Raw genomic sequence first — 27705 nt, 5'->3', positions numbered from 1 at the left:
TTTTGATCTGGAACTGAAAGTGCTGGCTTTGCGTTTGCGTTGCCACAGCCAAACGAGAGGAATTCGCCTTTAACGGGTGTTGTTATCCAAGGGCATCTGGACACCCCAACTGGCCACTCTAAACCTGGCAGGTACCACCAAAAAACAAACAAAAAGGCTAAATGGAAAAGGAAGATGTGCAAACCGATGAGAGACGGGGGGGGGGGGGAAACACGCAGGCGGAAGGGATCCTGATGGAAAAGCCGCACCCGGAAGAGAGCGGACGCCCTTCCAAAGACGAAATGCAGCTGGAAGGGCCGAGTTTCCGGCAGGGATGTTCAGCGTCCTGGGCCAACGCCGTGGTGGTGGGGGGAGCTCCCCCAGCTGCGTCAGAGGGAGGTGTACTGGTTGCTGACCGCCCGGAGGTGTGCCCTGCTTTGCACGTCCATCTCGTAGTCACTGTCCCACTGACGGGCCGCAGGTGAAGGGGCCGGGGCAGCCTGGCTGGGGCTGTGCTGGAAGCTGCTGGCCAGTTCTTCGGGAGGGGGCACCAGGTGGAAGATCTGCTCCACGGAGTGGCGGCGAAGGTTGTCGGCCAGGCGGATCCGGGGGCAGCCGGCCGGACTCAGCTGGACAAAGCTGACCTCAGGCGTGCAGTGGTGGCCGGACGGAGGGAAGGCGGCTGGGTGGCCAGAGGCTGCGGGTCCAAAGGAAGGAAAGGGGCTTTACAACCGTCACAACTTACGACCATACAGGGTAGCTCCATTAGAGTCGTAAATGGGGGACTTCCTATATTTTGATTTGCCTGGGATAATTTAGACCAGGGGGTCTCCAACCTTGGCAACTTTAAGACTTGGGGACTTCAACTCCCAGAGTTCCTCAGCCAGTTGCCAAGGTTGGAGACCCCTGATTTAAATGGCTGATCCGAAAGCTCCATTAAGCTCCAAGGGGGCTTCGCAGCGGAAAGGCTGAGCTTTGGGCCTGGTGGGGGCAGAAACCCCAGCCGGGGGGGAGGGGGGGGGTCAAAGGGTCCTGGCCGGAGAACTCTTACCTTGAAGGGGCGGGATGACCACCACGTGCCGGGAGAGCTGGACGTTGCAGGCCGTGCCGCACTCGAGGGGGATGGGGCAGTGCTGGAAGTGATGCAGCATGTCTAGGATGGAGGAGAAGTGCAGGTGCTGAACTCGGCACTGGCCCCGCTCCGTCAGGGAAAGCCGCAGGTGCTGCCGGAAAACCCACAAGAGACGTTACCCTTCGCACCCCCCAGATCCTCCCCATCACCACCACCACCACCGCGGCACAGCCAGGGCAAGAAACGAGCCCTTCGCCCCCGCTAGGAACCCTACTTTCTACTTCCCTGGCTTCTACACCTTCATGAGGACTAGAAGCTTTATCTCAGCAGCTCTGCATCGGGATTCCTTTTTAGCCCAAAGTCCTTACAGGTAGTCCTCGACTTACGGCCACAATGGAACCTCTTATCTCTAAGCGAGCCATTGATTCAGCGAGTTTTGTCCCGCTTTATCACCTCTCTTGCCTCGGTGGTTAAGTGAGTCACTGCCGTTGTTAAGTTAGTAACCCGCTCGTTAAGCGAATCTGGCTTCCTCATTGTCAGAAGATTTCAAAAGGGGAAATCGCGTAACCTCGGGACGCTGCAACCGTCGTAAATAGGAGTTGCCAAGCGTCTTGAATTCAGATCACGCGAACGAACTCCCGACGGCCAGAAGTGTGAAAAACCGGTCATAAGTCCGTTTCCTTTCCCAGCACCGTTGTAACTCAACGGTCACACTAAGCGAACTGTTGTAAGTCGAGGACTGCATGTGTTTCCAAAGGAAGGACGGTTGGGCCCGTCTCCTAAGCAGAATCGGCTGGGAGACGTAGCGCCAATTGGAGTAAAGGCTGCCAATCTGTGCCTGATCGCAGGGGAGGAGGGAAGCGCAGCCGGCATCTCACCTTGGCTTTGCCTTGGAAGTTGAAGGTCAGGACGTATTCCCCCCGGCGGGTCTCGCTCTGCCGGATGAGGAAGACCCCGTGTCCCTCCAGGCCTTGCAGCTGGACCAGCTGGGCGGCCTTCACCCGCGAGATGGGGCCGTGGAACCAGGGGAAGGCGGACAAGTAGTGGTCGATCCTCTGGGCCGGCTGCTCGGCGGGCCTGGAGAGCAAGGCCCCTTTTTTTGGGGGGGGGGGAGGGGGAGAGAAAGTAGGGTTTTAGTAGGGGCATCATATAGATTGATCAACCCAAGGACAGTTTTTCCCCCCAAACGCCCTCACTCTGCTTAACAACCAATTCCCACAACACTGTCAAATAATTTACTAAGGCTGCGTTACTATTACTCGTCTCTTCCTTACTAGTATGTATCTCTTCCCACCTATGACTATATCCATGTTGCTTGTGTCTTCATATTGTTTTTCTTTGTTTCCTAGTACAATTTCATAACTTTGGCTATCACTAAGTGTTGTATCTTTTTATTCTTGATGAATGTATTTTATTTTTCTTTTATGTACAGAGAGCGTATGCACCAAAGACAAATTCCTTGTGTGTCCAATCACGCTTGGCCAATCTATTCTATTCTATTCTATTCTATTCTATTCTATTCTATTCTATTCTATTCTATTCTATTCTATTCTATTCTATTCTATTCATTTCTATCTCTTACTCTTACTCTTACTCTTACTCTTACTCTTACTCTTACTCTTACTCTCCTCTCCTCTATTCTATTCTATTCTATTCTATTCTATTCTATTCTATTCTATTCTATTCTATTCTATTCTATTAATTCTATTCTAATTCTATTCTATTCTATTCTATTTTCTATTTTCTATTATTTTCTATTTTCTATTCTAATTTTTATTCTATTCTATTCTAAATCTGTGCTTTCTCAACCTTGGGCACTAGAAGCTGTGTGGACTTCAACTCCCAGAATTCCCCAGCCAGCCTAGGGAATTCTGGGAGTTGAAGTCCACACAGCTTCTTACTCCCAAAGTTGAGAAACATGAGATTTTACATTTTGTATTTCAGGCAATAAACAAAGCCTTGCTGGGGATCAAGAGAGATCCCACCAGCTGGTGGGGCAAGAGCCCCCCCCACTCCAAACATAATCCTTACCATCTGATTCTCAGTCATCTGAACGAGCGGAATGGAAACCCACCCAAGGAAGGCTTCAGATTCATCCAAGTCTCTTTCCTAGGCCCGTCCCAACCTCCCCTCCCCCACCCCCACCCCCCCAGGGTCATCAGGGCTAGGAAGTCCTTTGCATTCTGCCCCCTCCTGCCCCACACCCACCCACCCACTGACACCATCCCCCATGGCCACCAGGCACCTTGGTGCAGGGAGTCGGTGCTGCTGTTGGCAAGGCTGGGGGTGCCGGCCTCCGAATGAGGATCTGGGCTACTCTCGAGGTTGCCTCCTTCCGATCTGGAAATGAAGAGAGAGAGAGGGAGGGAGGGAGACGGATGAAAACAGGCAGGTTGGGAGCAAGGAGGACGGGCGGAGGGCGAGATTTCGTAGCAGCTGAGAATCCTAGATTTCACCTGGGCGAAAGCAGGTTTAACGGTGCTCCCGCCCATCTTTGCTGGGGTCTGGAGAGAGGCCCCACAGCGCTATCAATACAGCAGAAATGCTGGAGCTCTCCTAGGGAAGAGCCAAAGCCAGGTGAGCAAAGTTCTTAAAGCCAGGTGAATCCTGGATGCTCCCTGGCCTTGGCTGTTTTCTTGCAGGCATTTCACTGCCAAACTAGGGACCATCATCAGTGCTAGGAGAAAGAGGGATTGGAGGAGGAGGAGGAGGAGGATGGCGTCCATGGTGCTGTCTGAGCTTGGCAGTTTTCTTGCAGACGTTTTATGACCCAACCGGGTAACGCTATCAGTGCTGACCAAAACTCAAGAGAGCACCAAGGACCCCACAAGTTCAATCCTGAGCTACAGCCATTTCCTTCTATCCGTCCTTCAGCCAGGGTTTCTTAACCTCGGCCCATGTTGAGAAATCGGGACTTCAACTCCCAGAATTCCCCAGCCACAAAACGAAGTCCCGGCGCCCCGAACACCTCACTTCTACAGCCAGTTGTGGCCTTGAACAGAAAATAAAAATGGATGTGGTTTATTCCGAGAGCAGTTCTCAAAAGCCTCACCTCTCGGGAAGGCCGCATCAACCTTTTGCTCCTGCCCCCCCAAAACTGCATTTTTCAAAGCCGCAGGTGCCGTGCACGACTCACCTGGGGAGGCACTGCTGAATCTCCGCTATCCAAGCGGCCAATTGCTGTTCGTCTCCAGCCTGGAATATTATTTCAGTGGTCGCATTTACCTATGGGGCAGGGATTTGGGGGCAAAAGTGAGGCATTAATCCCACCGCAGAGGCAACCCTGATGGGGGATTTCTTAATCAATTTTAAATTGTTTTAAATTGGAATTTTAATTTTATATTGTCTTTTAATGAGCAACTGTGCATTTTTATCGTTGCGAGCCGCCCTGAGTCCTTGGAGATAGGGCGGCATATAAATTGCATTGTAAATAAATTATAAATAAATAAACCCTCTCCAGATAAAATGGGGTGGGTGGCATGGATGACTTCTCCGGGGAGGGGGGGTCTCCTCTAATCCCAGAAGCACATTTCAGCTCTCTTAAGTGAAAAATCTGCTGTTTTCAGCCAGGCAGGTGAGGGCCACTCGAGTTGGGAAAAGCATCTCAGGGGGTGTGGGGGGGAGAGGGTTGCAGACAGTCCCCCTCCAGCCCACCTCATGACCTCTGCTATTTCTGGGGTTCACGGCTCCCCACCTGCATTGCAGCAGCCCCCTCTGCTTTCTGGAGAGAAATCCTCTCCCTGAGCACAGCCATCTAGGAAGGTCCCAGAGCTCCAGGTGGGGAGAAAACCTCACCTGCTCCCTGCTTGTAGCCATGGGGGAAGGAAGCCTCTCACCTTGACCACAAAAGTGTGCAAGTGGTCGGGCATCTCCAGCCGAGTGCAGGCCCGGGTCTCTTGGATGGCCACGCAAGGGGAGCGCAGTTTGGGCCTTGAGCTCTGCCGAAAGAGAAGGACAAGCCAGAGTGAGACACCGGCCATCGGAAGGCCTGGCTTTGTGTGTTTTTGCAACAAAGAGTCCTGGCACGCTGTTCTTGGCTCCGAGGGGCATCGAACCAGCTGCCGGGAGAGGATACGGAGCAAGCCTGGGCCGGGGTTGGCAGTATCAGAGCAGGAGATGCAAGCGGGACCCCCAATCTCCCCCCCCCCCCACTCTCTCTCTCTCTCACACACACACACATGGGCTGCATCCTGGCACAGCCTTATCTGGGCAGGGAGAAGCTTTCCTCGGAGTTCAACTTCATGTCAAAGCGGCAGGAAACTCTTTGGATTCCAACGTCTGCGAAATCCCTCAGGGAGGGAGGGCCAAATCCCCGCTTCCCTCTACCCCCCCCCCCCGAAGAAGAGGAGGGAGACCCGTGTCTTGCCCCCCAAAAGGAGAACGAGGGGAGAGCAAGGGCCATCGGGAAGCCCAGATTAAAACCAGGACTGGAAAAAATCGCTCTTGAGCAACGACGTCCGGCATCAAATTCCTCCCTAAGCCTTTCTGTCAACACAAAGAAAGACACCGCAGATGCTTAAAAGCCCTTTTTAAGCTCTTTTTTTTTCCCCTCCCTGCTCTGAGGGCAGGTCTGCTTTTATCGTTTGTTCACCTGTTGTTGCCTCTGCTTAAGACGAGCTTCGGAACTGGCCCAGGGCAGGGCTGAACTGGTAAAACTGGGCAGGTTGGGAATCCGAGCCTGACCGTATCCGGGAGATTCCCAGGACATCCGGCCAAGAGAGCATCTAAGGCCAAATCCCAAATTCCAGTCCTATCAACAGCCCCTCGGCCTGCCTCGATTTCCCCTTTGGGAATCCAGCCCCTGCACTGCCTTTTCTGCACTCTCACTGGAAGACCCACCAAGTGGGGGGGGGGAAGGGGGGTTTCCACCATGCAGGAAAGCAAAACTGCTAAAATAAACCTATTGATAATGTGCAGGATCCGATCGGTTCAATTCTCAGCTTTTGGGACCCTCAGCCATGCTGGGCTGGAGGGGAGGGGTGCAGCCAAGTTCCTTCAATCCCTAAAAGGCGGGGGGAGGGGGGCTCCTCAAATATCCGATTCCACCCCCATCTCTCTGGATCTCAGCCACTTCTGCTCCCTGTCTGGGTCAGGCAATGTCCGTTCCGGGTTTCGCCTCCTCCTGGGGCCCATGAGTCACAGCCGGTTTGCAGTTTGGAGCCAAGTGCGAGAACAGCTGGGGGGAAATGGACTGGGGGGGGGGAGGGTCCAGATTAATCATGCGTTGGGGGAGGAGGGGCAGGGAAACAGCTTCAGTGGGGAAGGCAAGGAAAGCTTCTTCTTCCGTTTTGCAATTTATATCCACTCCGGGTTTGTTTCTCTTTGTTGGCTTCCAACAGGCTTGGCAAATTTTCTTACTGGAAAATCTGGTCTGAAAAATGTCTTTTATCGTGAAGGAAAAAAAGATGTGAAATCCAAACAGGATGAGGCCATATTTAAGGATCCTGTATGCAGCTTAGTTGGGAAGCCCAGCGGACAAGCAGGCCCCGGAAAAATAATCTCTTCCAAAGATCCCTGCAAACATTTTTCCCCCAAGTTCAGGAGGGCCCATCTGAATACAAGTATGGCCAAACCTTTTTGATTTGGTTTTAATCCCTGCAAGTAAAAAGCTAATGCCTCAGGGAAGAAATACCTAACTCTCTTGGTGCTCTTCTCCTTATGTGCTTTTTTCTATTTGCAAGTAAAGAGCTGTGTTCATTCAGAGGTATATTCTACACCCTAACCCTAACCTTCAACCCTAAACACTTGGGTGTGCTACCCAAATTTACATTTCAGTTCAAAAATAGAGAAAAGAACCCTCGAATAGTAGAGAAGGAAGGAAGGAAGGAAGGAAGGAAGGAAGGAAGGAAGGAAGGAAGGAAGGAAGGAAGGAAAAGGGAAAGTTAGAGAAAGAAAAAAGAAGGAAGGAAGGAAGGAAGGAAGGAAGGAAGGAAGGAAGGAAGGAAGGAAGGAAGGGTGAGAAAGAGAGAGAGAAAGAAAGAAGAAAGAGAAAGGAAGGAAGGAAGGGAGAGAAAGAGAGACAGAAAGAAGACAAAGGAAAGAAGGAAGGGAGAAAAAGAGAGAAAGAAAGAAGAAAGAGGAAGGAAGGAAGGAAGGGAGAGGGAGGGAGAGAGAGAGTTAGAAAAAGAAAAAGAAAGAAAGAAGGAAGAAAGAAAGAAAGAAAGAAAGAAAGAAAGAAAGAAAGAAAGAAAGAAAGAAGGAAGGGAGAGGGAGGGAGAGAGAGAGTTAGAGAAAGAAAAAGAAAGAAAGAAAGAAGGAAGAAAGAAAGAAAGAAAGAAAGAAAGAAGGAAGGAAGGAAGGAAGGAAGGAAGGAAGGAAGGAAGGAAGGAAGGAAGGAAGGAGAGATGGAGAAAAATAAAAGAAAGGAAAAGAAAAGAAAAGAAAAGAAAAGAAAGGAAAAGAAAAGAAAAAAAGAAAAATTTCCCTGGGCCGCATAAGAGCCCTGGACTTTTGCAGTTGCTCCTCCAATCGGAATCCCGAGCCACAAAGCCACCGAAAACTCGGGAGCTGCCGTGTTTGGTTGCGAGAGATAAAGAGGCCGGCCTGCAGCCTGAACAGATGCCCTGCAAAAGGGAACAGAGCGTCCTTTGGGTGCGCAAACATCCCAAAACATCCCGACGGCAAACAAAACAGCCCCAGCGGCCAGGGAGGGAAGAGGCGGCTCCTCCGCCAAGGGGAAGAAGCAGGGCAACCGACCGAAGCGAAGCCCAGGGAAGAGTCAGACGAGTCAGAGGCACAAAAGGAAATTGGGCATCGATTATCTTCTTTCCAGCCTGGGCTTTCGAAGAAGCGGGCAAAGGAGCAAAGGGACTTCAACGACTGGCCTGCGTAAAGTTAACCGTTTCCAATTTATTTGGGGATCGCAACCCCCCCCCAACCTCATTCCTAGCGCGAGTGTTGCAATGTCTCCCCAGCCAGAGCTGATAAACGAAACCTTCTCAGGCCCCAATGTGTGGGACTCCCTCGTCCCTCATCCTCCTCTGCCACCACCACCCCTTGCAGCCCAAGGGAGAGCCAAGAGCCGGGGGACCCCCTGGGCTCCCCAATGGAAGGGGGATCCTCAGAGAGACCGTCCAAAGACCACCACCCCTGCACCCAGACCACCTCCGAGCAACCCAGCATCGCGGGACAGGAAACAGGATGTCCGAGAAGCCAAAAATGCACTCAAGTTTACTCTTGGGCGCCGGGAGAGACTGTTTTCCAGGCCTGCTCAGAGAAATGTGTCAGCAGCCCCGGCTGATTGTCTTTGGCCCCCAAGAGTTTATAGGCATTTTCTTGGAAAACAGAATTAAACCAGGGTCTAACAACAAACCTCCTTTAAACCACAGCCATCGCTCTGCAGGAGGAGAGTCGTGTTAATCTACCTGTTGGGATCGTTTCTCCTTCAGTGTCTTTTAATCATACGGGTAATCCTCGGCTTACAACACTTCACTCAGTGACCGTTTGAAAAGGGGCATCGGCAGCTGTAACGAGTAACTGGGGGAGCCATGGACGGACAACTCAAAAGCTGAGCCATATTTTGTCTTTATATATATATATAACGTCGCCAAGACACTTCCAATTTTACGTGGGAGAAGACCCGAATAACCAAAGAGCTACATACAAACACCCGCGAAAACCTGAGAAAACAAATATATATATATATATATACACATATATACATATATATATACATATATACATATATACATACATACATACATACATACATATATATATGGGAGAGGCGAGGAGTGGACATAGCAGATCATGGAAAGTGATTCTTCTAAACCAAGGTGAGTATCAGGACTACAACATCCATCATTCCAGCTCTCTAGAGCAGGGGTCTCCAACCTTGGCAACTTTAAGGCTGGCGAACTTCAACTCCCAGAATTCCCCAGCCAGCTTTGCTTTTGGGTTTATTTATGAGTTAATTCAAGCTTTGCTGGCTGGGGAATTCTGGGAGTTGAAGTTCACCAGCCTTTAAGTTGCCAAGGTTGGAGACCCCTGCTCTAGAGAGCCAGGTGTGTTCACAGCTGCAACCATGATGAAGATTATGGTGCAGGATCCAATCTGGGTTGGTCGGTCGGTCACAAGAGCAGAGGTTCAGTCTTCCGAGCTTCTGGACTCGTGCTGGATCCCATCCTCCAAAAACCTCTCTCTCTCTCTCCCCCCAAAATGGAGAAGTCCAAAAGTTTGGACGAATAAACCTCCGGTCCCAGTGACCAACTGGATCCTCCAACATGACCCTGGGACACGTACCGTCTATCTGCCTTCGTTCGTGAAAATTATGGCCGTTCTTTGGAAGACCTTTAGCCAGAAACGGAGGCAATCTCCCCGGCCGAGGGTTGAGGAGGAACCGCCATGGCTGACCAGAAAGACTGAAAAGAGGCTCTTGTGGGCCAGAAGCCAAATTCAATTTCCGGGACCTCCAAGCGGGGTTTGAGAAAGATTTGTCTGGAATCCTGGCATCCGAAACGGTTCTGGGAAAAGCGCTCAGAGGCCTCCCTGGTCAAATATTTCGGTTCAGAAGTCAGCCTCCCCATCCCAGGGTTAACCATGACAGCGGGAGGAAGCCAAGGAGCGGCTTCGATCAGCTGCACTGATGCGTCTCGTTTCCCCAAAGAAAGGCGGTTTCCAGCAATCCTAGCCTGAACAGGGAACAACACAACCCAGCATTGATAGGGACCCTAGAGAGCAGCAGCTGATCAAAGTTAGAATCGGCCTTTTCTCTGGGAGCAACACTGTACCCCACAAGCATCCTGGGGAATTTGTGGCCCTACGGAGACTTTCTCCTGGGTTTTCTTGGCAAATAGGAATAGGAATAGGGTGGGGTGGGGTGGGGTGGGGTGGAGTGGAGTGGAGTGGAGTGGAGTGGAGTGGAGTGGAGTGGAGTGGAGTGGAGTGGAGTGGAGTGGAGTGGAGTGGAATGGAATGGAATGGAATGGAATAGAATAGAATAGAATAGAATAGAATAGAATAGAATAGAATAGAATAGAATAGAATAGAATAGAATAGAATAGAATAGAATAGGATAACAGAGTTGGAAGGGACCTTGGAGGTCTTCTAGTCCAACCCCCTGCTTAGGCAGGAAACCCTACACTAGGGGTCAGCAACCTGCAGCTCTGGAGCCGCATGTGGCTCTTTCACCCCTCTGCTGCAGCTCCGTCACTCAAAATATACGTCACAACTGCCAATGTGCAACACCCACCAGCATGTGATTTATTGAGCTTTTCAACCCCCGATAGGTCAACCATGGATAAATCCAAGAAAAGAAAAGTTTCAGAAGAAAACAGAACATTTAATTCAACTACATATGCTAGTTTTGTGGCTGCTCAAGAAATAATCAGGCACGGGAAGGGTTTTGTGGCTCCCAGTGTTTTCTTTTCTGTGGGAAACAGGTCCAAATGGCTCTTTTGAGTATTTAAGCTTGCAGACCCCTGCCCTACACCAACTCAGACAAATGGTTATCTAATCTCTTCTTAAAAACTTCCAGTGGTGGAGCATCCACAATTTCTGGTGGCAAGTCGTTCCACTGGTTAATTGTTTTAACTGTCAGGAAATTTCTCCTTAGTTCTAAGTTGCTTCTCTCCTTGATTAGTTTCCACCTGTTGCTTCTTGTCCTGCCTTCAGGTGCTTTGGAGGATAGCTTGGCTCCCTCTTCTTTCCAGGGTGGTGGGCTGGCCTTTGTGCAACCCACCACCCTGGACAGGCTCCGACGTCCAACTTAAGCAGAGGAAGGCCCCTACAGCCAGGCCTTCTGCCTCCTTTCAAAATCCTGCACGCCGGATGCTGAACCAGGGGGGACGGGAGGATGGGGGGACGGCTACAAGCTCCCTGCCCTCCGTTTGTTCACCAAGAACCTCCCTGTTGCCAAATCAATACCGCTTATGGAGTTGGTGAGGGTGCGTGCCCAGCCTTGCCCCGAATGTGCCCAAGAAGCAGACAAGTTGGAGTCCTCGGCACTGCACTGTGTGTCACCTCAGAAACCGCTTTTGGCCACGTGTGTTCCTGGGAGCGGAGGAAAGGAACTAATTCGAAGAAATGGCAATTCAGAGAAAGAAGAACCTCGAGGCTCTTAGAACTGGAAATGGGGCACAGAGAGAGAGAGAGAGAGGCTCACAGAACACACGAAGTTTGCAAAGAACGAAAGAGGCCTCCCACCGATAAGAAGCTTGTGGCACGCCAGGACACGCTTTCTCCAGGAATCTGAAGGACGCCGTGAGTTTGAGAGGCTCTTGGGTGGCACAGGCGCCCTTCGCAAGCGACGGGTAGCTCACATACAAGGATTTCCTACAAGATACCCGCAGCACAGCCACAGTTCCTCCCTTAGGAGTAGTATGCCAAGTTTCTAGTCCTCTCCGCTTGGTCCTGGAACCTCTGAAGCCAAGGCAAAGGTGGCAGCAGCTGAGCTAATGCTATTTATTCGTCCCAAGCATGGGAATTTTATTTGCACAATGGAGCAAGCTTACTTGGTGTTAACTTTGGTGAGAAGATATTTTTTAAAAAATTACTTTATTCAGCCCATTCAGAGGTCCAGGCATTGACAGGTGCCAAAATCAAAACCCAGATGACATGTGTGATATGAACGTACAGGATCCACCCCTGATTAAGCCACGGAAGAAGATCCCAAAAGGAATCTCTGTCATTCCTTCCACGTGCCTTGAATAACAAAATCAAAGATTGGAGGGGACCTTGGAGGTCTTCTAGTCCAACCGCCTGCTTAAACTGGAATATCTACACCATTTCAGACAAATGGTTGTCCAATCTCTTCTTAAAAGACCTCCAGTGTTGGAGCCCCCCACAACTTCTGAGAAAGAGAAGAGAGGCTGGAGGACTCGGCACAATTCACAGCAATCCCGGAAAGGCGATTGCAAAGTCAGATCAAGGACGCAGCCTCCGTTGACTGCAAAAATTCCCCCGGGGGTCGCAGCCAGCAGCAGCCAGCTAGACAAAAGGGCCTATTCAAGTCTTTAGAGCTCATAACCTCCTTGCATTTTAAAGATCAAAATAATTATTTTTAAAAAATCACGAGCGTTTTTGCAATTTCACCCAAGAAATATCGTTTAACATACGTACGTACGTCTGTCCGTCTGCATATTTTGCCAGTTGTGCACTGAATGGGGTCAAAACCCAGAATAACATTATAATAACATCCAATGCGAGGGTCTCCAAGCTTGGCAACTTGACGACTTGTGGACTTCAACTCCCAGAATTCCCCAGCCAGCAACGCTGGGAGTTGAAGTCCACCCGTCTTAAAGCTGCCAAGTTTGGAGACCCCCTGATCTAATAGATCGATTTACCAAACGGGCTGCTGGAATTTGCACGATGCCCAGCTAGGATGGAGGGCATTGAGAGGTGGGGATTCAATGTGTCTGCTCCCCCCTCCCCGAAGTCTCCCTCCCTTCAGTCTCTGCACCCCTTCCCCTTAACCTGGAAGGTGAGCAGGTGGATTTCACCTACGGATGCTTTAAACAGTTTCAAAAGGTTGTTAGTGTTTTTTTATACTTTCCCTGTTTGGGGTTTTGGTTGCAACCCTCTTAAGGTCGAGTAATTAGCAAGACAGAAATGAGTAACGCAATATAACTCTTGAATGTTTAAAAAAGAACCAGAAAGTTGAAAAGAAACTTCCCCCTCAAACAGCCAACATCCCACAAAAGCCTTCCTTCCTTCCTTCCTTCCTTCCTTCCTCTTCCCCTCCACTAACTTATCCAAACAATAAAAATAAATCTGTTGGGTTTTTTTTTTTTTTGCTTAAAAAAAGAGCATTTCAGGGCCTTTAAATATTCTGTGCCGAAGGCGATTCCAAACTTTCGACAATGCAAGGGAATTTCCCTTTCACAAGGATGAAAAAAATGCAGAAAGCAAAATAATTTTCCCCATGCTGGTGTCCCCGATGTGCTGGACTATGTCCCAGAGGGGCAGCCCTTGTAGCCTCCAGATGTGCCGGACTACAACGCCCATCCTTCCCAGCCCGCACAAAAGAGAGCAGCGATGGCCCGCCTCCCAAAGACAGAAACCAGGTGGAGAAATCTGAAGGCCTCAGGGGAAGAGGAGGCCAGCGAGTTTCTCAGCCTGGATAGGAAGGAGTTGATCTTGGGTGTTGATCTTCTTCAAATCGGAAAAAGGAAAGACGAACAAAAACCGCACAACTTTCATTCTGCTCAAGAGCAAAACGTGTTATGCTGCTGCTCAATTCTCTGTCAAAACAAAAGCATTTTCAGGGAGAATATTTCATTGTGAAAAAGGAAAGAAGAAAGGAAGAAAGGAGAGGAAAGGGAAGGGAAGGGAAGGGGAAGGAGAAGGGAAAGGGGAAGGGAAGGAAAAGTTTTATAGATTGATTGCTTTATCATATGGCACATTTGCATCACCTCTCGATAAAAACGCAAGAGATAAAAAACCGATAATTTTATAGACAATAACAGCCATAAAAAAATTCAGCCACTGGGAGCCCTTGCAAGCCAGAGGCTGTTGGTGGACTTCGCTCCAAGGTCCAAAGGCCTCCGGGCGGATTAAAAATCCACTTTTCTTCAGATTAAAGCAGATTTGGAAACAAAAGCCAGGTGGGGGATGGGGAAGCTGCACGTTTTTGCCTCTTTTTTTTTTTTTTTTTGGCCAACGGGGAGTCCCGAGCCAGCCCCCCCCTCCCTCCCTCCCTCCCCCCCGCCTGCCCTCCCCGACTTCCGCCGATGCTTCTTCCCACCAAGCACATGACTGCATTCAGCCCCAGAACACAGGAAACAGATGGTGCTGGTGTGTGCATCCCAGCCGAAGGAAGACAGATATGCAGGAAATCTGAACAACAAGAGCAACAACAACAAAAAGGGAGCCAGATCTGGAGAAAATGCGTCCTCCCCCCCTCCCCGGTCGCCCTCCCCCAAACTGATCCCCAGGCGGTTGTGCAAGAGGAGACACCGCCGGATGAAGCAAAATGCTGAGACAGCAAAAAAAGATTCTTCTCTCTGTGTGTGTGTCTGTGTGTCTGTGTGTGTAGGAAGACGAGAGAGGTGTGTGGTTGGGGGGGGGGAAGAAATCAGCCAGTTGGGAGCAAACATCCATATAGGTGGCAAGGGAAGGCACAGGTCCCATGTCTTTTCAAGGAGGGAGGGTGTCTCCAAGAATCAGACCCTGGATGATGGGCCACGGAGTCCCTAGCAGGAAGAGGTAGCATACGCAAAAGGCTTTTGAAGGATGGGGGGGAGAGCTTTCTGGGGGAGCTTCCTGATTAGGTGAGGGGGGGGCAGACCCTAAAACTTGTCTGAAAACTTGCAGAGGGGTGGCTGGGGGTAATCTGGGGGGGTAGCAATCCCCATTAGAGGCAATGACAGAAGGAAGGAAGGAAGGAAGGAAGGAAGGAAGGAAGGAAGGAAGGAAGGAAGGAAGGAAGGAAGGATGGAAGAAAAGAAAAAGAGAGAGAAAGAGGGACGGAGAAGGAGGGAGAAAGAAAAAAAAAGAAAGAGAAAAAGGAAAGAGGAGAGAAGAGAGAAGAGAGAAGAAAGAAAGAAAGAGAGGGAGGGAGGGAGAAAGGAGAGAGAGAGAGAGAGATTAAGGAAGGAAGGAAGGAAGGAAGGAAGGAAGGAAGGAAGGAAGGAAGGAAGGAAAGAGAGAGATTGATTGATTTGGAGAGCAAGTACCCTCCAGCCAGGTTAGACTAGTAAACCTGGAGAGCAACTACAAAAGCAGCGGAGAGATTTCGGGAGGGCTGGGGGGGGGATTATCCACTATCTGAGTTCCTTCCTGCTGACAAAATCCCGCCAGGCCTCCCGAAGGCCACGGGAAGCCGCAGTGTCGCTTCTCGAAACGTTCCTGGAAGGAATCGCTGAATTGCTGCACACAAGATAATTTCGAAAGGACGCAAAGGTTGAGCTCTGTTTCCGATACCTACAGGAAGTGTTTCCTCCGTCACATGGGGTGGGGGGGGTGGGGTGGGGGGCTAGTTCAGACTCTGCAGATTAGGACGTCTCGGGCTCCAAAAATTCGTTGGTCAAATTAAGGATAAAATTGATGGACTTCAACCCAGCTAGCAACGCAGGGAATTCTGGGAATTGAAGTCCACATGTCTTAAAGTTGCTAAATTTGAAGGTTAGACCAGGCAAGACTTGCAAACTTTGCAAATGGGGTGAGAAGCCGGAAGAAAACAAGGAAAATGAAGATATTCCCACATCTGGTGCTTCGTGAAATGGCACAACTGCTTTGAAAGTGTTTTGAATCCCTTTGCATTCAACGAAGGCACAATCGAGTAGGAAGAGGCAGGATCACAGCCTTACCAGCCGCCACTCTGGACAACAAGACAGGCAGCATATAAGTTTAATAAATAAGTAAAAATGCAGTCAAAAGAAAGTACATTTAGCAAACTTGCAGAGAGAGAGAGAGAGAGAGAAAGAAAGAGAAAAAGAGAAAGAAAGGGGGAGGGAGGGAGAAAGAAAAGAAAGAGAAAGAAAGAAAGAAAGAGAAAGAGAGAGAGAGAGAGAAAGAGAAAGAGAGAAAGAAAGGGGGAGGGAGGGAGAAAGAAAAGAAAGAGAAAGAAAGAAAGAGAAAGAGAGAAAGAAAAAGAAAGAAAGAGAAAGAGAGAGAGAGAGAAGGGGGCACCCCTTTGCCTAATTTCCCAGTTCCCCCAGTGTCCGGCCACACCAACGCCCCTTGCACTGGACTAAGGTGATACCTGCCCTGCCTGGCCCACTGCCCCTATTAAGCCACCAACGTTACAAAACTCTGAATTTTCCTCCCCGCTTTTGCAAGCAGGCTAAAACCATCCCTTATGCACACTTTCCATAACTTCATGGTGTTACAGCAACAAATTGTAATATCCACTTTGCGCCTCGGGAGACTGGAATTTTTTTCCCCAATAACCCACGCATGCAAACAAAACAGGGAAAGCATTTTTTTTCTGTGTGCGTGTGGGGGGGGGGAAGCCTGGAAAACTGGCCCCCACCGCACTCACCCACCCACAAAAGGCAGGAGTTAACAACTCTCTCTCTCTCTTTTTTTTTTTTTCCCTTTTTCTTCTAGCGCCCCTCGGAAAACAACCAACCAGCCAAGCAAGAAAACATCCAGTTCACACACCCTTGGGTAACCGAGTTTCCAAAATAAGCAGCCGGGGTGGAGTGGAGGGGGGGGGAGAATCTTCAGCCGTGAACGTCAGTCCGTGTGGTTAAGAGAGCCGGGTCCAACCTTCCCCGCCAGCCGCCCTCCCCCTGCCCCAAACATCCTCAACCGGAAATGACCAAGGATGGAAAAAAGTTGTGGTTTAATAAATGACAAAGCTTTTGACACATCTTGCCTTGCTTGGGCTGCTTGCAAAACTCCGCAAGGAAAAGGCACCCAGATGACACAACGCCCCGAAGCCCTGGCAGCCTTCGAAGAAAAAGGAGGGACCTCACGGCTGCCCCGAGAGAGGAGGAGAGCGGCAGGTGAAGGCAGCTCCCGGACCAGGCTCACACCTCGCATCAAAGCTAGGCTGGGCCTCCGGGCTTTGCCGTAAAGCAAGGATCTCCACCCCTGCCGACTTTAAGACTGGTGGACTTCAACTCCCAGAATTCCCCAGCCAGCAACGTGTTGATGGCTGGGGAATTCTGGGAGTTGAAGTCCACAAATCTTGCTGGCTGGGGAATTCTGGGAGTTGAAGTCCACAAATCTTGCTGGCTGGGGAATTCTGGGAGTTGAAGTCCACAAATCTTGCTGGCTGGGGAATTCTGGGAGTTGAAGTCCAGAAATCTTGCTGGCTGGGGAATTCTGGGAGTTGAAGTCCAGAAATCTTGCTGGCTGGGGAATTCTGGGAGTTGAAGTCCAGAAATCTTGCTGGCTGGGGAATTCTGGGAGTTGAAGTCCACAAATCTTGCTGGCTGGGGAATTCTGGGAGTTGAAGTCCACCAGTGTAACCCGGGACATGCCCTTCCAACAACATCTTGAGCATTCAAGAATCAAGGTGGATTTATAATGCAAAGTCTCGTTCTTCGGAGCCAAGCAAGGCCTGCCCACCCCCATTTTAAGCCACGAAACAACTGTGGCTTGCAGGCCATGACCACGATCCAACAATGCCACTAGGGTCACTAGGAGTAGTAGACACGGAGATGTCAAGCAAAGGGATTTGGGGGGGGAGGGGGCTTTGAAATCCGCAGTCTAAAGTAAGGGGTGTTATTTGGGGCACAGTCCGAGGGGAAGCCCACCGTCTGGCCCTCAGAAGGCCTCAATCCCTCATGCCAGGAGTCAACCATGCAAGGAAGGCTCCTCCAGGATCTCAGATGGGCCTTGAGGGCCTCCAGGATGCTAGGAAACGGTGCGGAGAAGGAGGACAGGCGTGTTTTGAAGACGACAATCCATTTGCTATGGAAAAGGGAAGGAATTCTAAGTCTCGGATGGGGGTCACCAAGAGTTGTGGGTGGGGGGGAGGTGAAGAGGAAGAGTGAATCCTCTTTGACCCCCAGGGTGAAGAAGTCGCTCCCACCAGGTTTTCTCCTCCTCCTCCTCCTCCACCTCAACCTGCCTCTGACCGGAACATCTGGATGACATAAACAACTGCAAATATTTCCATAGGAAACGCAGATGTTCCTGGGAATTTCAGCTTGGCTGTAAATATTACATTGGAAGCTAGCAAAAAATGGACAAGCCAGACCTTGAATAGGTTGTGGGGAGGATGTGGGGGAGGGGGGAGGGGGGAAAGCTTTCCTGGCGTGGCTGAGTCCAGCCTCCATCCGCTGCATTTGGGGCTGGGGTGGGACGGGGTGGGGGCTCCAGAGATGCTGAAGGCAAAGCTCCAAGGCCTCTCCTGCTCCAGCCCTTCAACTTTTTATCTCCCATCCTGGAGAACCTCAAGGCCACCAACGGAAGAAAACAAAAAGCAAAAAACCCCCCCAAAAAACTGGCTTTGCAAACTTTGCTAGACTTGAGTTGTGCAACCGAGTAATATTTGAAGTCTCCAAACGGCGAAGAAAATGCCTTCAATGAATTTCGGAGAGGATGCTTGTCACAGAGGTTCCTCTTTTGCTCGTCTCTCAAAGAAAATATGCTAACTCAGATTCGGTCGCAGGGGTGAAATTTCCGGGCTCTGCTACGAAACGTGACCATCCCATCGCTGCACTTTTATCCACGCACAAAAATCAGGTCAGGCTGTGTGTGTTCCTCTCTTTGCAACGCATTTCCAGAGAAGTGTAAAAGCGCTTTCTCACAATAGAACAGAATAACAGAGTCGGAAGGGACCTTGGAGGTCTTCTAGTCCAGCCCCCTGCTTAGGCAGGAAACCTTACACCACTTCAGACAATGAGCGAGGGGCTCTTTCCGAGGAAAGGCGATGTCCGAATTCTCCAGCCAAAATATTCAATATAATGACAGTTTTTTTTAAAAAAAATTATCATTATTTTAGGAATATTGGGGGGCAGGAAGAGTAACAATCTGGGGCAAGACCAGGAAAGCATCATTTTAGATAATCCAAACTGTAAAAAAGGCAGGATATAAATAAAATAAATAAATATAAGAGTAAAGTAATAAAGGCCGGGTAAAATCTAATCAATCTAATCAATAAACAATCAAACTTGCGCTTTGAGTCCAATTGTGGATGGACTCAACCAGTTTTTTCCACCTGTTGGCTTTCAAATTAATCAGACTGGATGTTTGGTTCCTCCCCCACCCTTGGGAGCAGCTGCCTGACCACGGCATGGAGTCCTGGGTCTGCCCACCCAGAGGGTGCCATGCATTCTGGGCACAAAGTCAAAGATCTTGACTGAGCAGGTAGGCCAAGCAGGGCCGAACTGCCCATCGCCTTCTCTTCCTTAAGGTTCAGGCGAAAAGAGGGAACAGACAGCCCCACCTCCACCCGAGGGAAGGCCACCCTGTTTTTGGAAAAGAAGAGGAAACCCAGAGCGCCACGTTTAGCATTCGGGAAGGGGGGCAGCCGGGCGAAGAGGCGGTGGGGGCACCCCCCAAACCAGGAGCGCCGTTTTCTGCCAAGCCTCCGCCAACTTCAGCTGAATCCCCCATTCACCGCCTGCCTGGAGGGATGAATGGATTTCTGTTCCCATCGCAGAGCTTTGTAAGAGGTGGGAGACGAGGCCGCCTTCTATAAAAAAAAAAAAATCCATTTTCACCATCCATTTTCTCTCTAACTGGTTTTGACCTTCCTGAGCTGGTCAAAAGAAGAAGGGAAGAGGGGGAGACCATTTCATATTTTTATGATTTGCTTGGGGAAAATCCAGATTTTTTTTGGCTTTTCGGCTTATTTCCTAGAGGCCGGATCTTGATGGCATCTAAGAAGCCTCCTGGCCTCTTGGCTCACCAGGGAGGGGGAGGACAGGGAAGGACATTTTGCAGTCACACCGAGTCTTGGCAGCTAAAGTAGGGATGGGAGCCTGCAGGAACCCTTTGAAGATCCTGCCCACCACGAGGGGCACCAACCAAACGGCAACCACCAACTCTTGAGGGCATCGGACTTGCAACTGATCTCGGTGTTTCCACCCAGGCAAAAGCAGCTAAGGAAACGGAGTTGGGGGGACAATAAATTTAATAAATAAAATAAAATATAAAATAGACACATCCAGCCATGATATTCAACTAAGGTAATCATCCCAAAACAAAGAAAAGACGAAAGGAAAAACAAGTTGAAAGAACAAGTTCTGAAACCAGAAGCCTTTAAAAGATCTCGGATGAGTTAAAGCCAGCCTTTTAAAGCAGCTGTGTCAATTGGAGATGTCCTGAATGGTTGGGGCCACCCAGAAGATCCAACTCCCCCATCCCTCAAAAAATGCCAATTACCTCTCCAAAGAGCAAAGACAACACCGAACAAACTCCGTATCAAGGGTCCGTATCATTCTAGAGATCCCAAATCCCGCCATCAGATCTAAGTACGAAGACTCCGATCACCCCAGCATTCATTCCCGAGATCTATTACCCAAAGGATCACTATTTAACGTGGCTAAAAGCCCATAACTACCAATATGACTTCGCTTGATTTCTCCAAATGGTTTTTAAGAGCATTTAAGCATAGTTCCTGGCCTAATTTTTAGGGTCAGCAAGATCCCAGCAACTTCCTGCTGAATGAAGAGGTTATTTATTGGGTGTGTCTACATCACAGATGTTTAGAAAAGAGAGAGATCACAATGGAGAGAGGAGGGGGGGGATTTGCAAGACTAGAGACTGCTTACCTTGGGGGGATCAAACAGCGCCAAGGCGTAATTCTGGCGGTCCGGAGACCCTTCCTTGTATAAAACTAACCGGCATTTCTGCCAGCGAGTCCCACTGTCCTCCGTCACCATCATGTACTTCAGATTCCCTTCTTTCTGGATCTGCAAGGAGCACTCCCTGGAGATGGTCCACGGGAAGATCTTTCGGGCCAGGCTAGATCTCCAAACCAAGTCCGCCATCTCCCCTTCGCCAGGGCCCGGCTCCGAGGATCTCCGGCGGAACAAGCTACGCCAGCTCCTCCGTAGCCGGTCCAGAGAAAAATGCCTCCTGATGGCCAACGAAGAGGCGGGTGCCGCCAGTTCTTCAGAACTCCAGGACTTGGGAAGTCCACTGGAGCGGACATCAGAGGCCCGGGTGACCTGGTCCGACAAGTCCACCTCAACCTTGGTCCCAACCGTGACCGAGGAGCCCTCCGCATGTTTCTGGCCCGTCTCCCGGTAGTCCCGCACTCTGCTGAAGGGCAGGATATGGAGCTGCTCCGTACCGTACGTATCCTTCACCTCGTGGCGGAAATATTGCTGGAAGAGGTCGGCAAACTGAAGGGAGAAGTTCTCAGCGGCCAAAACTTCGTGCTGGGGGTTCTCGCTGACGAAGTGAAGGTACTCCCTGGCCAGCTCTCTGGAGGTGGTGATGGCGTGCTGCTTGCAGAACTCGTTCCACCCACCGGGGTGTCCGGAGTCGCCTGATGGGACAGCGTGTCCATTCATGGCCAAGTCTGGAGATCTCCTGGTGAGGTTCTACGAAGGAAACGGGAACCAGAAACAGACAACAGGGAAGAGGAAAGGTGTGAGGATCTGGCGAGTTGTAAGATTCAGAGAGCAGATTCAAATAGCAGAGAAGGTCAGTCCAGGAAGCTGGGGGTCATGTTGGAAAAAGGATAACCCATCAAGGAGCAGAGTGAGTAAGATGCCCTCTTACTGTATGCCTCATGGACCTTCAATGGTGACAAATAACTGATAGACCTATAACCAACTCAATAAACAACAACCAATCAAGGAACTACCAAGAACACTCCCACCAAATTGATGGGGCAAGCCACCTGTATGTAAACAGAGAGCAAACCCCACTCTCTTCTAGCATTGATGATGTTACCGAGTTGGGTCATGAGAGGTCTGCAAGAAAACCAAGCTCAGAGAGACCCCGTAGTTCAACTTCAAGCTACAAAGATTCTACTAGTCTGACTGGTGAGCTCTGCAGACAATTCTTGGACATGCACCAGGGTCCCACTCTCCTCAACCCAACTTCATCAAAGCGCATAAGTCATCTCGAGGACCTTTAGCTAGGTCTCTCAGGACTATCTCCAAAAGCCCTCTCGACCCATAGGGGTAAGGCACAAGGAGGGACCCAGCCCGTCTCACCTACGGGCCCTTCTTAAACCGGTTATGAACTCCTGGAGTAGAATTGAGGTGGGTACAATACTCTTCAAACATGACCTGACACGTCCTGGAGAGAGTGAGCAAGAAGGGAGACGCCCATCAACATTCTTAGACAGCAGCCATGCCGCTGAGCTGAGCGGAGGAAGGACCAGCCGAAAGGCAGACCAGACAGGAAGCTGCCAAACCTGTTTTTGCTAAGAATTGGCTCTCTCTTCACCCCCCCCAAGTGATCTACGTCAACATCACACTCTTTGGATGGATTAATTAACCCCGTGTTTCTTCTCAGCCTTGGCCACTTGTGGATCGGTGGACTTCAACTCTGGGAGTCTACATAGCTGGGGAATTCTGGGGGCTGAAGCAGTGGTGAAATCCAATTTTTTTTTTTACTACTGGTTCTGTGGGCGTGGCTTGGTGGGCGTGGCAGGGGAAGGATACTGCAAAATCCCCATTCTCTCCCCACTCAATTTTCCGCTACCGGTTCTCCAGAACCTGTCAGAACCTGCTGGACTTCACCCCTGGGCTGAAGTCCACCCATCTTCACGTGGCTTCAGGTTCTCCCATCTTCGAGTGGCATGGCTGACTGGGGAATTCTGGGAGTTGAAGTCCATCTCCAAGTGGCCAAAGTTGAGAAACGCTAGTTAAACGGAGAGACTGTTGGTGTTCCCATCTCTCCTTGCCATGGCAGACTGGGCGACCCTCCTTAGCCGATCCTCTCTGGTCTTCCCTAAACATAACAGAATAACAGAGTTGGAAGGGACCTTGGAGGTCTTCTAGTCCAGCCCCCCCTTTGCACATGCCAGATTTAAACATGAAAATCCCCTGATCCTTTCTCCAGGACTCATCCTGCATGTCTGAATGGTGACCAGCTGGGAAAAAAAGACAGATTCTACACCACTACCACTCCACTTGCAGAATAATCCACTACTAGCTTCATCTTCTCTCTGAGGATCGTCACGCTTGCAAAAGAAACCCCCGAGCACTCGAGGGGTCTCGTCAGGTGTGCAAAACACCTCACCCAGCCTCGACTCTGCCCAAGTGTGCAATTGAGAAGTCCACTTTGCTCCAAAACTTTGCAGAAGTTCCCAGCCCAGAAGCGGCCCTCAAATTTTCTCTCTCTCTCTCTCTCCCCCTCCTGCACAACCGCTTGTTTTATCGTCGTCAGGCACGGCGCTGAAACAGGAAGCCCCGGTCGTTGTGCGGCCCCACATTGCCGCCCTCGTGCGAGCAGGCCCGAGGCCTTCCTCGCCGCAACGTGGGCTGGCCAGGGAGTCACCTTGAGGAAGTCTTCCCGAGGGGCCAAAGTTCTTTTTTCCCAAAAGCAAAACAAAACACACGGTAACCGACATGTCGCTGTCCCAACTGTTGTGAGGCAGCGCACAGAATGCCTGTTTACTCCCCTGGAGACTAAAACGACAGAACTGAAATGCAGGCAGATTTGGAGTGTGTATGTACACCAACACGGCCACACCCACAAACACAGCGCTTTCAACTTTCCGTTAAGCAAGCCGGGCACTTTTTGACATGCCCGAGTAAGATTAAAATCAATAGATTACGTCTCTCTCTCTTTCGCTGCGCTGTGTTTATACAGTCTGTGTGTGTGTGTGTGTGTGCACACCTCCATGTTTTCTCATACCTGTGCAAAGCACACCCCCGCCACCCATGAAAGGCGTGTCAATGACCTACATAACACTAAGCCCTAACCTGAGCTTCGCAAACCACAAGGCTCGCGTTGCGCACGTCCCACAACCAGCCCTACGCTGACCCAGCACAAAAAGGTGTGAAGCTGTGTCACCAACGTATGGCCCCGATACAAATCTTTCAAGAAATTGGGCACGCGGATAGGAACGCCACTCTGCCAGGTCAGAAAGAGAGCAGCTCTTAAAAGTTTCATCGCCCAAGGAATGACGTCCGGTCTCTCGCTTCCGGCTCTCCCTTCTCGTCAGGCCCCAGAACCCTGCTGTAACCGCTACACCTCGTCCGGACGGTTTTCCATTCGGGAGAGAACCCTGAATCTGAGTTTTGACTTTTGGAGACAGGTGAAAAGAGGCAGTTCCCAGTTCAGGTGTGTAGACAACGTATGAATACCAGGAGCTGGGCATTTCACCGTGACGCCCCTTTCCTCCTGATGGATAAAGGGGAGGGGGGGTGTTCCAATGCTCAGTCTACAGGGCCCCTGCAGCCCTGCCTGGCTGGCGAATGAGCAGGGATGAGTGGAAGTCATGCCTGCAAAGCTCTGGAAGGGACCACCTGCCTGGTTCCCACCGGACTTTGGCTCTTGCGCACGCGCCCTCTGGCCCAGTCATGTGGCCGTAATGGGGAGACGTTGGTGGGCATCTCGTGGCTTCTAAGAGGAAAGGGCAGCAGAGAAGCCAGGCTCAGCCGAAGGGGTGGAGAGCGAGCGTCCAGCCCACAGGCGGTAGGTACCTGGACGGGCTTAAGCAGCGGAGACCAAGAGCATTCCAGGAAGATCCCATCTCCTGACTTCTAAGAAAAAGGGTTGCTTCTAAGCAGCAGCAGAGGAGAAAGCAGAATTGACAAGAGTTGGAAGGGACCCTGGAGGTCTTCTAGCCCAACCCCCTGCTCCAGCAGGTGACCCTATCCCATTTCGGACGAATGGCCGTCCAATCGAAAACCTCCAGTGATGGAGAACCCACAACTTCTGGAGGCAACTTCTGTTCCACCGATTAATGGTTCTCAACTGTCGGGAAATTTCTCCTTAATTCCAGGTTGTTTCTCTCCTTGACTGTCCTTAAGTCTAACCCTCCGAAACGGAGCTCAGCTGGAGGGGTGACCAACCTACAGGCAGGTACCCAACAGGTTTAACAAGCAGAGCCTCAACACAACGGAGCGTTTATGCACTGGGGGAGTGTGAGGGGGGGGACCAAGACACCGAAGAGCCCTCCCCTTGCAGAAGTCAGCCTCTCCCAATTGTGGGGGGGGGGGACAACACTTCACTGGCTAGGCACGGCCACCATCCTTGCCAAAAAAAAAAAAAAAGCCACCACACAAGCTTTCCAAACCAACCGGAGAGATGCCAGAAGGAGCCGAAACTTCATGCCGCGGCGTTAACGTGCTTCGTGCAGTAGGTGCCCGAGTCTCTTGCCCCCACGGGGCCCCCAGCTCTGGGTCTATCTGTGTGACCAGCCTGCCAATGACTCAGCACCACGCTTCCTCTCAGACGTAACCACAACGTCCTCCCGTTGCGCGGGGCAGTGGTCCCTGGGAAACCGAGGCCGAGGGGTGGGCAGCGCCCTCCAGCTGGGTCTTTCTCGGCTTCTGCGCGGCCCGCCTGGCCGTCCCTGCCTCCCAGAGGGGCCATCTTTGCATGGGCTTTTCCAAAAGACCCAAAATGCAGAGAAGAGCAAGGAGGGGGATCAAAGGCCTGGAGGCTAAAACATACAAAAAACGGTTGCAGGATTTGGGGCCAGCCAGTCTACAGAATAGAAGGACTAAGAAGGGCACGATAGCAGCCTTCCAATCTCCGAGGGGCTGCCACAAGGAAGAGGGGGGGGGGGTCCACCTATTTTCCAAAGCACCAGACGGCAAGGCAAGAAACAATGGATGGAAACGACTCAAGATAACAAGCAACCTGGAATTTAAGGAGAAATTTCGTAACAGTGAGAACAGTTAACCAGTGGAACAGCCTGCCACCAGAAATTGTGGGTGCTTCATCATTGGAGGTTTTTGAGGAGCGACTGGACAGCCACCTATTTGAAATAAGATAAAGTATCCTGCTGGAGCAGGGGGGTTGGACTAGAAGACCTCCAAGGTCCCTTCCATCTCTGTTCGGATTGAAACCAGGTACACACACCTGCCTGGGCTTCACTGCTAGAGAGGCTCTGCCTGGCCCCCCAATTCTTGCAGAAGTCTCGCTGGCGTTCCCATGCAATGAAGACACACGCATGCACGCATGCAGAAACACTAAAGGAACGGAAAGCAGAGTCGTGCCCGTGACGCAGCCCGGAGTTACATAAGTTGGCTCCCGCGTCACAGAGCTGAGGATCTCTGTGGAGTCCGGCGGGCGGGCAGCCCCTCTGGGACGAGGAGAGCAGCCGCCGCTGCCTTTGCAGAGCTCCGCCGAGAACACGAGGCTGTGGGAAAGGCAGTTTGGCGGCTGCAGCTTTGAGCCTCCAGCCCGGTTCGGCGCAGAAAGGGACACATCGGACGCACGTCACAACAAAAATAGAAGGCTCCCCCCCCACTCTCTTTTTTGTGCTTAGAAACGCACAATGGCTTTTTTTCTGCCCCTTAACTCGCACTGTGGAAGGAAGGAAGGTCCCTCCCAAACTTCCCCTTGTTATGAAAGGTGCCGGGGGGGCCCCGGTGGGAAGGGGAGTTGCTGCGTGTGGGAGGAAAGAGAGGGTGGAAAGAGCAAAGGACTATTCACACACACAAAAACACACACACACACACATATTCAATTCACCCTGGGCACCCTCAGATGCCTAGAAAGTCAGCCTTTTGTCCCTCTGGAACAGGAAATGAGCTTTTCGAGGGAAGAGATCTGAACCGAGCACATGGGTCTCCTGCTTGAGAAGGGGGGGGTGGACTAGAAGACCTCCAGGGTCCCTTCCAACTCTGATATTTCTCTCTCCTGTGCTTTCTTCAACAGAGTCCCCACTCCCTGTCCTTCCGGGGGGATGTGGGATTTGGGGGGGGTGTTAAATTAGGAAAAAGCAAAGCAGAGAGAGAAGCCAAATTAGAGAGGTTAAAGAAGGGAGCCACCAATCCCGGGTTTGTCTCAGGAAAGTTTCTGCTGGAGCAGAGAGGTCTAAGGGCCACCCACCCTCCAAAGAGTCTCCTGGGCCAATCCTGCACAGCACCAGCACCACCGCCGCGTGCAAAGAAAGCTCGCAACGCAGACTCGCGTGCCGTGTCCCGCCATGCCCGGCTGCCATGAACCGTTACCCCCGAGCGCGATTTCTGGTGAGCTTCTGAGAAACCGCTGCCTTTTGCCCCCCAGCAATCTGGTGAGGAGGAGAAGCCAGGATGGCGTGCCTTTTTTTCAGATCTCGGTTTAATCCAAGGCTGTCCAATTTAGGACTTCAACTCCCAGAATTCCCCAGCCAGCGTTGCTTTCCTGGCCTGGAAGGGGCTTCTGGCCCAGCTTCTTGCTGGCTGGGGAATTCTGGGAATTGAAGTCCCACAAGTTTTAAAGCGGCCATAGTTGGACCCTCCCCCTCCCCCCCCCTCCTCTGCTTTTACTCCAAGGTTTGCAAAAAAAATAACAACAGCTACAAGTCTACAGAAAAGGGATTTGCAAGCAAGGAGAGTGCCCCATGGGCTTTGTGGTTACTCCCAACATCTTAAAAAAGTCTTTCCAGTTCAAAATGCATTTTGGCCCCTTTGACGGCCTGTTGAGTTTTGGGCTGCCCCATCCTGGTCAATCCCACCCCCCCCAAAAAAATGTTCTAAGCCCAAAGCAAGTTCCTTTTCTTTCTCTTTTATCCCTTCCCTTTCTACCCCCCCCCCCGAACTCCACCCAGCAACTCTGGGGAGCTCATCCTTCTAAAAAAAAGGACCCCCCCCCCCCCTATTCAAAACTATCTGGAGAAATAAAAAGAATAAAAACCTCACGCAGTTTTGCATTCCCCCCCCCCACCCCCCCACCCCAAAGAGAGCCCGGGCCTCGTTCTTGGAAGTTGGAGCATCCAGATGTGGGGCAGCTGTTTGGAGGAAGCCTCCTCCCTCCCTTCCCCCCCCTCTCCCCAGTTGCAAGTCTTCCTCGCTTTCAATGGGGGGGGGGAGAGAACCTCCCTCCCTGGAGGGGTCTCCCCCGTTTCCCCTCCTCCCTTCAGGCTGCTCCGGTCCCCAAAGGGCCGCCCGGGGACCCCGAGAGGGTCTTCCAGCTTGGCCGTCCGGAGGGGGGGGGTCGCTCCCGGGGCTTCCCCCGCAGAAGCCCCCTGCCCGGCCAGGTAGGAGGAACGGCCGCCCCCCTCCCCAAAAGCGGCGCCTGCGCTCCTCCGGCCCCCCCCAAAGAGACCCCCGCCCCGTGCAGCCGTCCAGGCACTCTGCACATGCTCCGCCACCCTCCGCTCCGAAAGCGAAAGCAGCCCCGCCGACCCACCTGCGCGAGAAGCGGCGCCCCTCGGCCGCCCGGCCCATGCTGCCCCCGGCCACAGCGCC

The 27705-nt window shown here is 51.3% G+C and overlaps 1 protein-coding gene across 1 annotated transcript; it reads right to left on the bottom strand.

The window, feature by feature from the left end:
• Positions 1-246: 246 nt before the first annotated feature.
• Positions 247-27705, bottom strand: SH2B3 (SH2B adaptor protein 3). Its single transcript, XM_070950619.1, has 8 exons — positions 27647-27705; positions 20164-20940; positions 4888-4989; positions 4188-4276; positions 3297-3391; positions 1930-2144; positions 1031-1202; positions 247-676 (listed from the first exon to the last, which is right to left on the bottom strand). Exons 2-8 carry the CDS (start codon positions 20908-20910, stop codon positions 369-371), a joined length of 1728 nt encoding a protein of 575 aa, XP_070806720.1. The 5' UTR covers positions 20911-20940; positions 27647-27705; the 3' UTR covers positions 247-368.

The sequence above is a fragment of the Pituophis catenifer genome, unplaced genomic scaffold, assembly GCF_029215685.1.
Source record: "Pituophis catenifer annectens isolate HBS135680 unplaced genomic scaffold, rPitCat1.0.hap2 SCAF_10, whole genome shotgun sequence".
Lineage (NCBI taxonomy): Eukaryota > Metazoa > Chordata > Lepidosauria > Squamata > Colubridae > Pituophis > Pituophis catenifer.
The sequence above is the reverse complement of the archived record's forward strand: the minus strand, read 5'-3'. Positions and strand labels throughout refer to the sequence as shown.

Bases quoted from the DNA above. Each gene is read 5' to 3' on its own strand.
- SH2B3 (XM_070950619.1), bottom strand. From the start codon at position 20,910: ATGAATGGACACGCTGTCCCATCAGGCGACTCCGGACACCCCGGTGGG. The intron at 4,990-20,163 runs GTAAGCAGTCTC...CTCTTTCGGCAG, and splicing joins CGCTGTTTGATCCCCCCAAG to AGCTCAAGGCCCAAACTGCG. The intron at 1,203-1,929 runs GTGAGATGCCGG...GTTTTCCGGCAG, and splicing joins ACTTCCAAGGCAAAGCCAAG to CACCTGCGGCTTTCCCTGAC.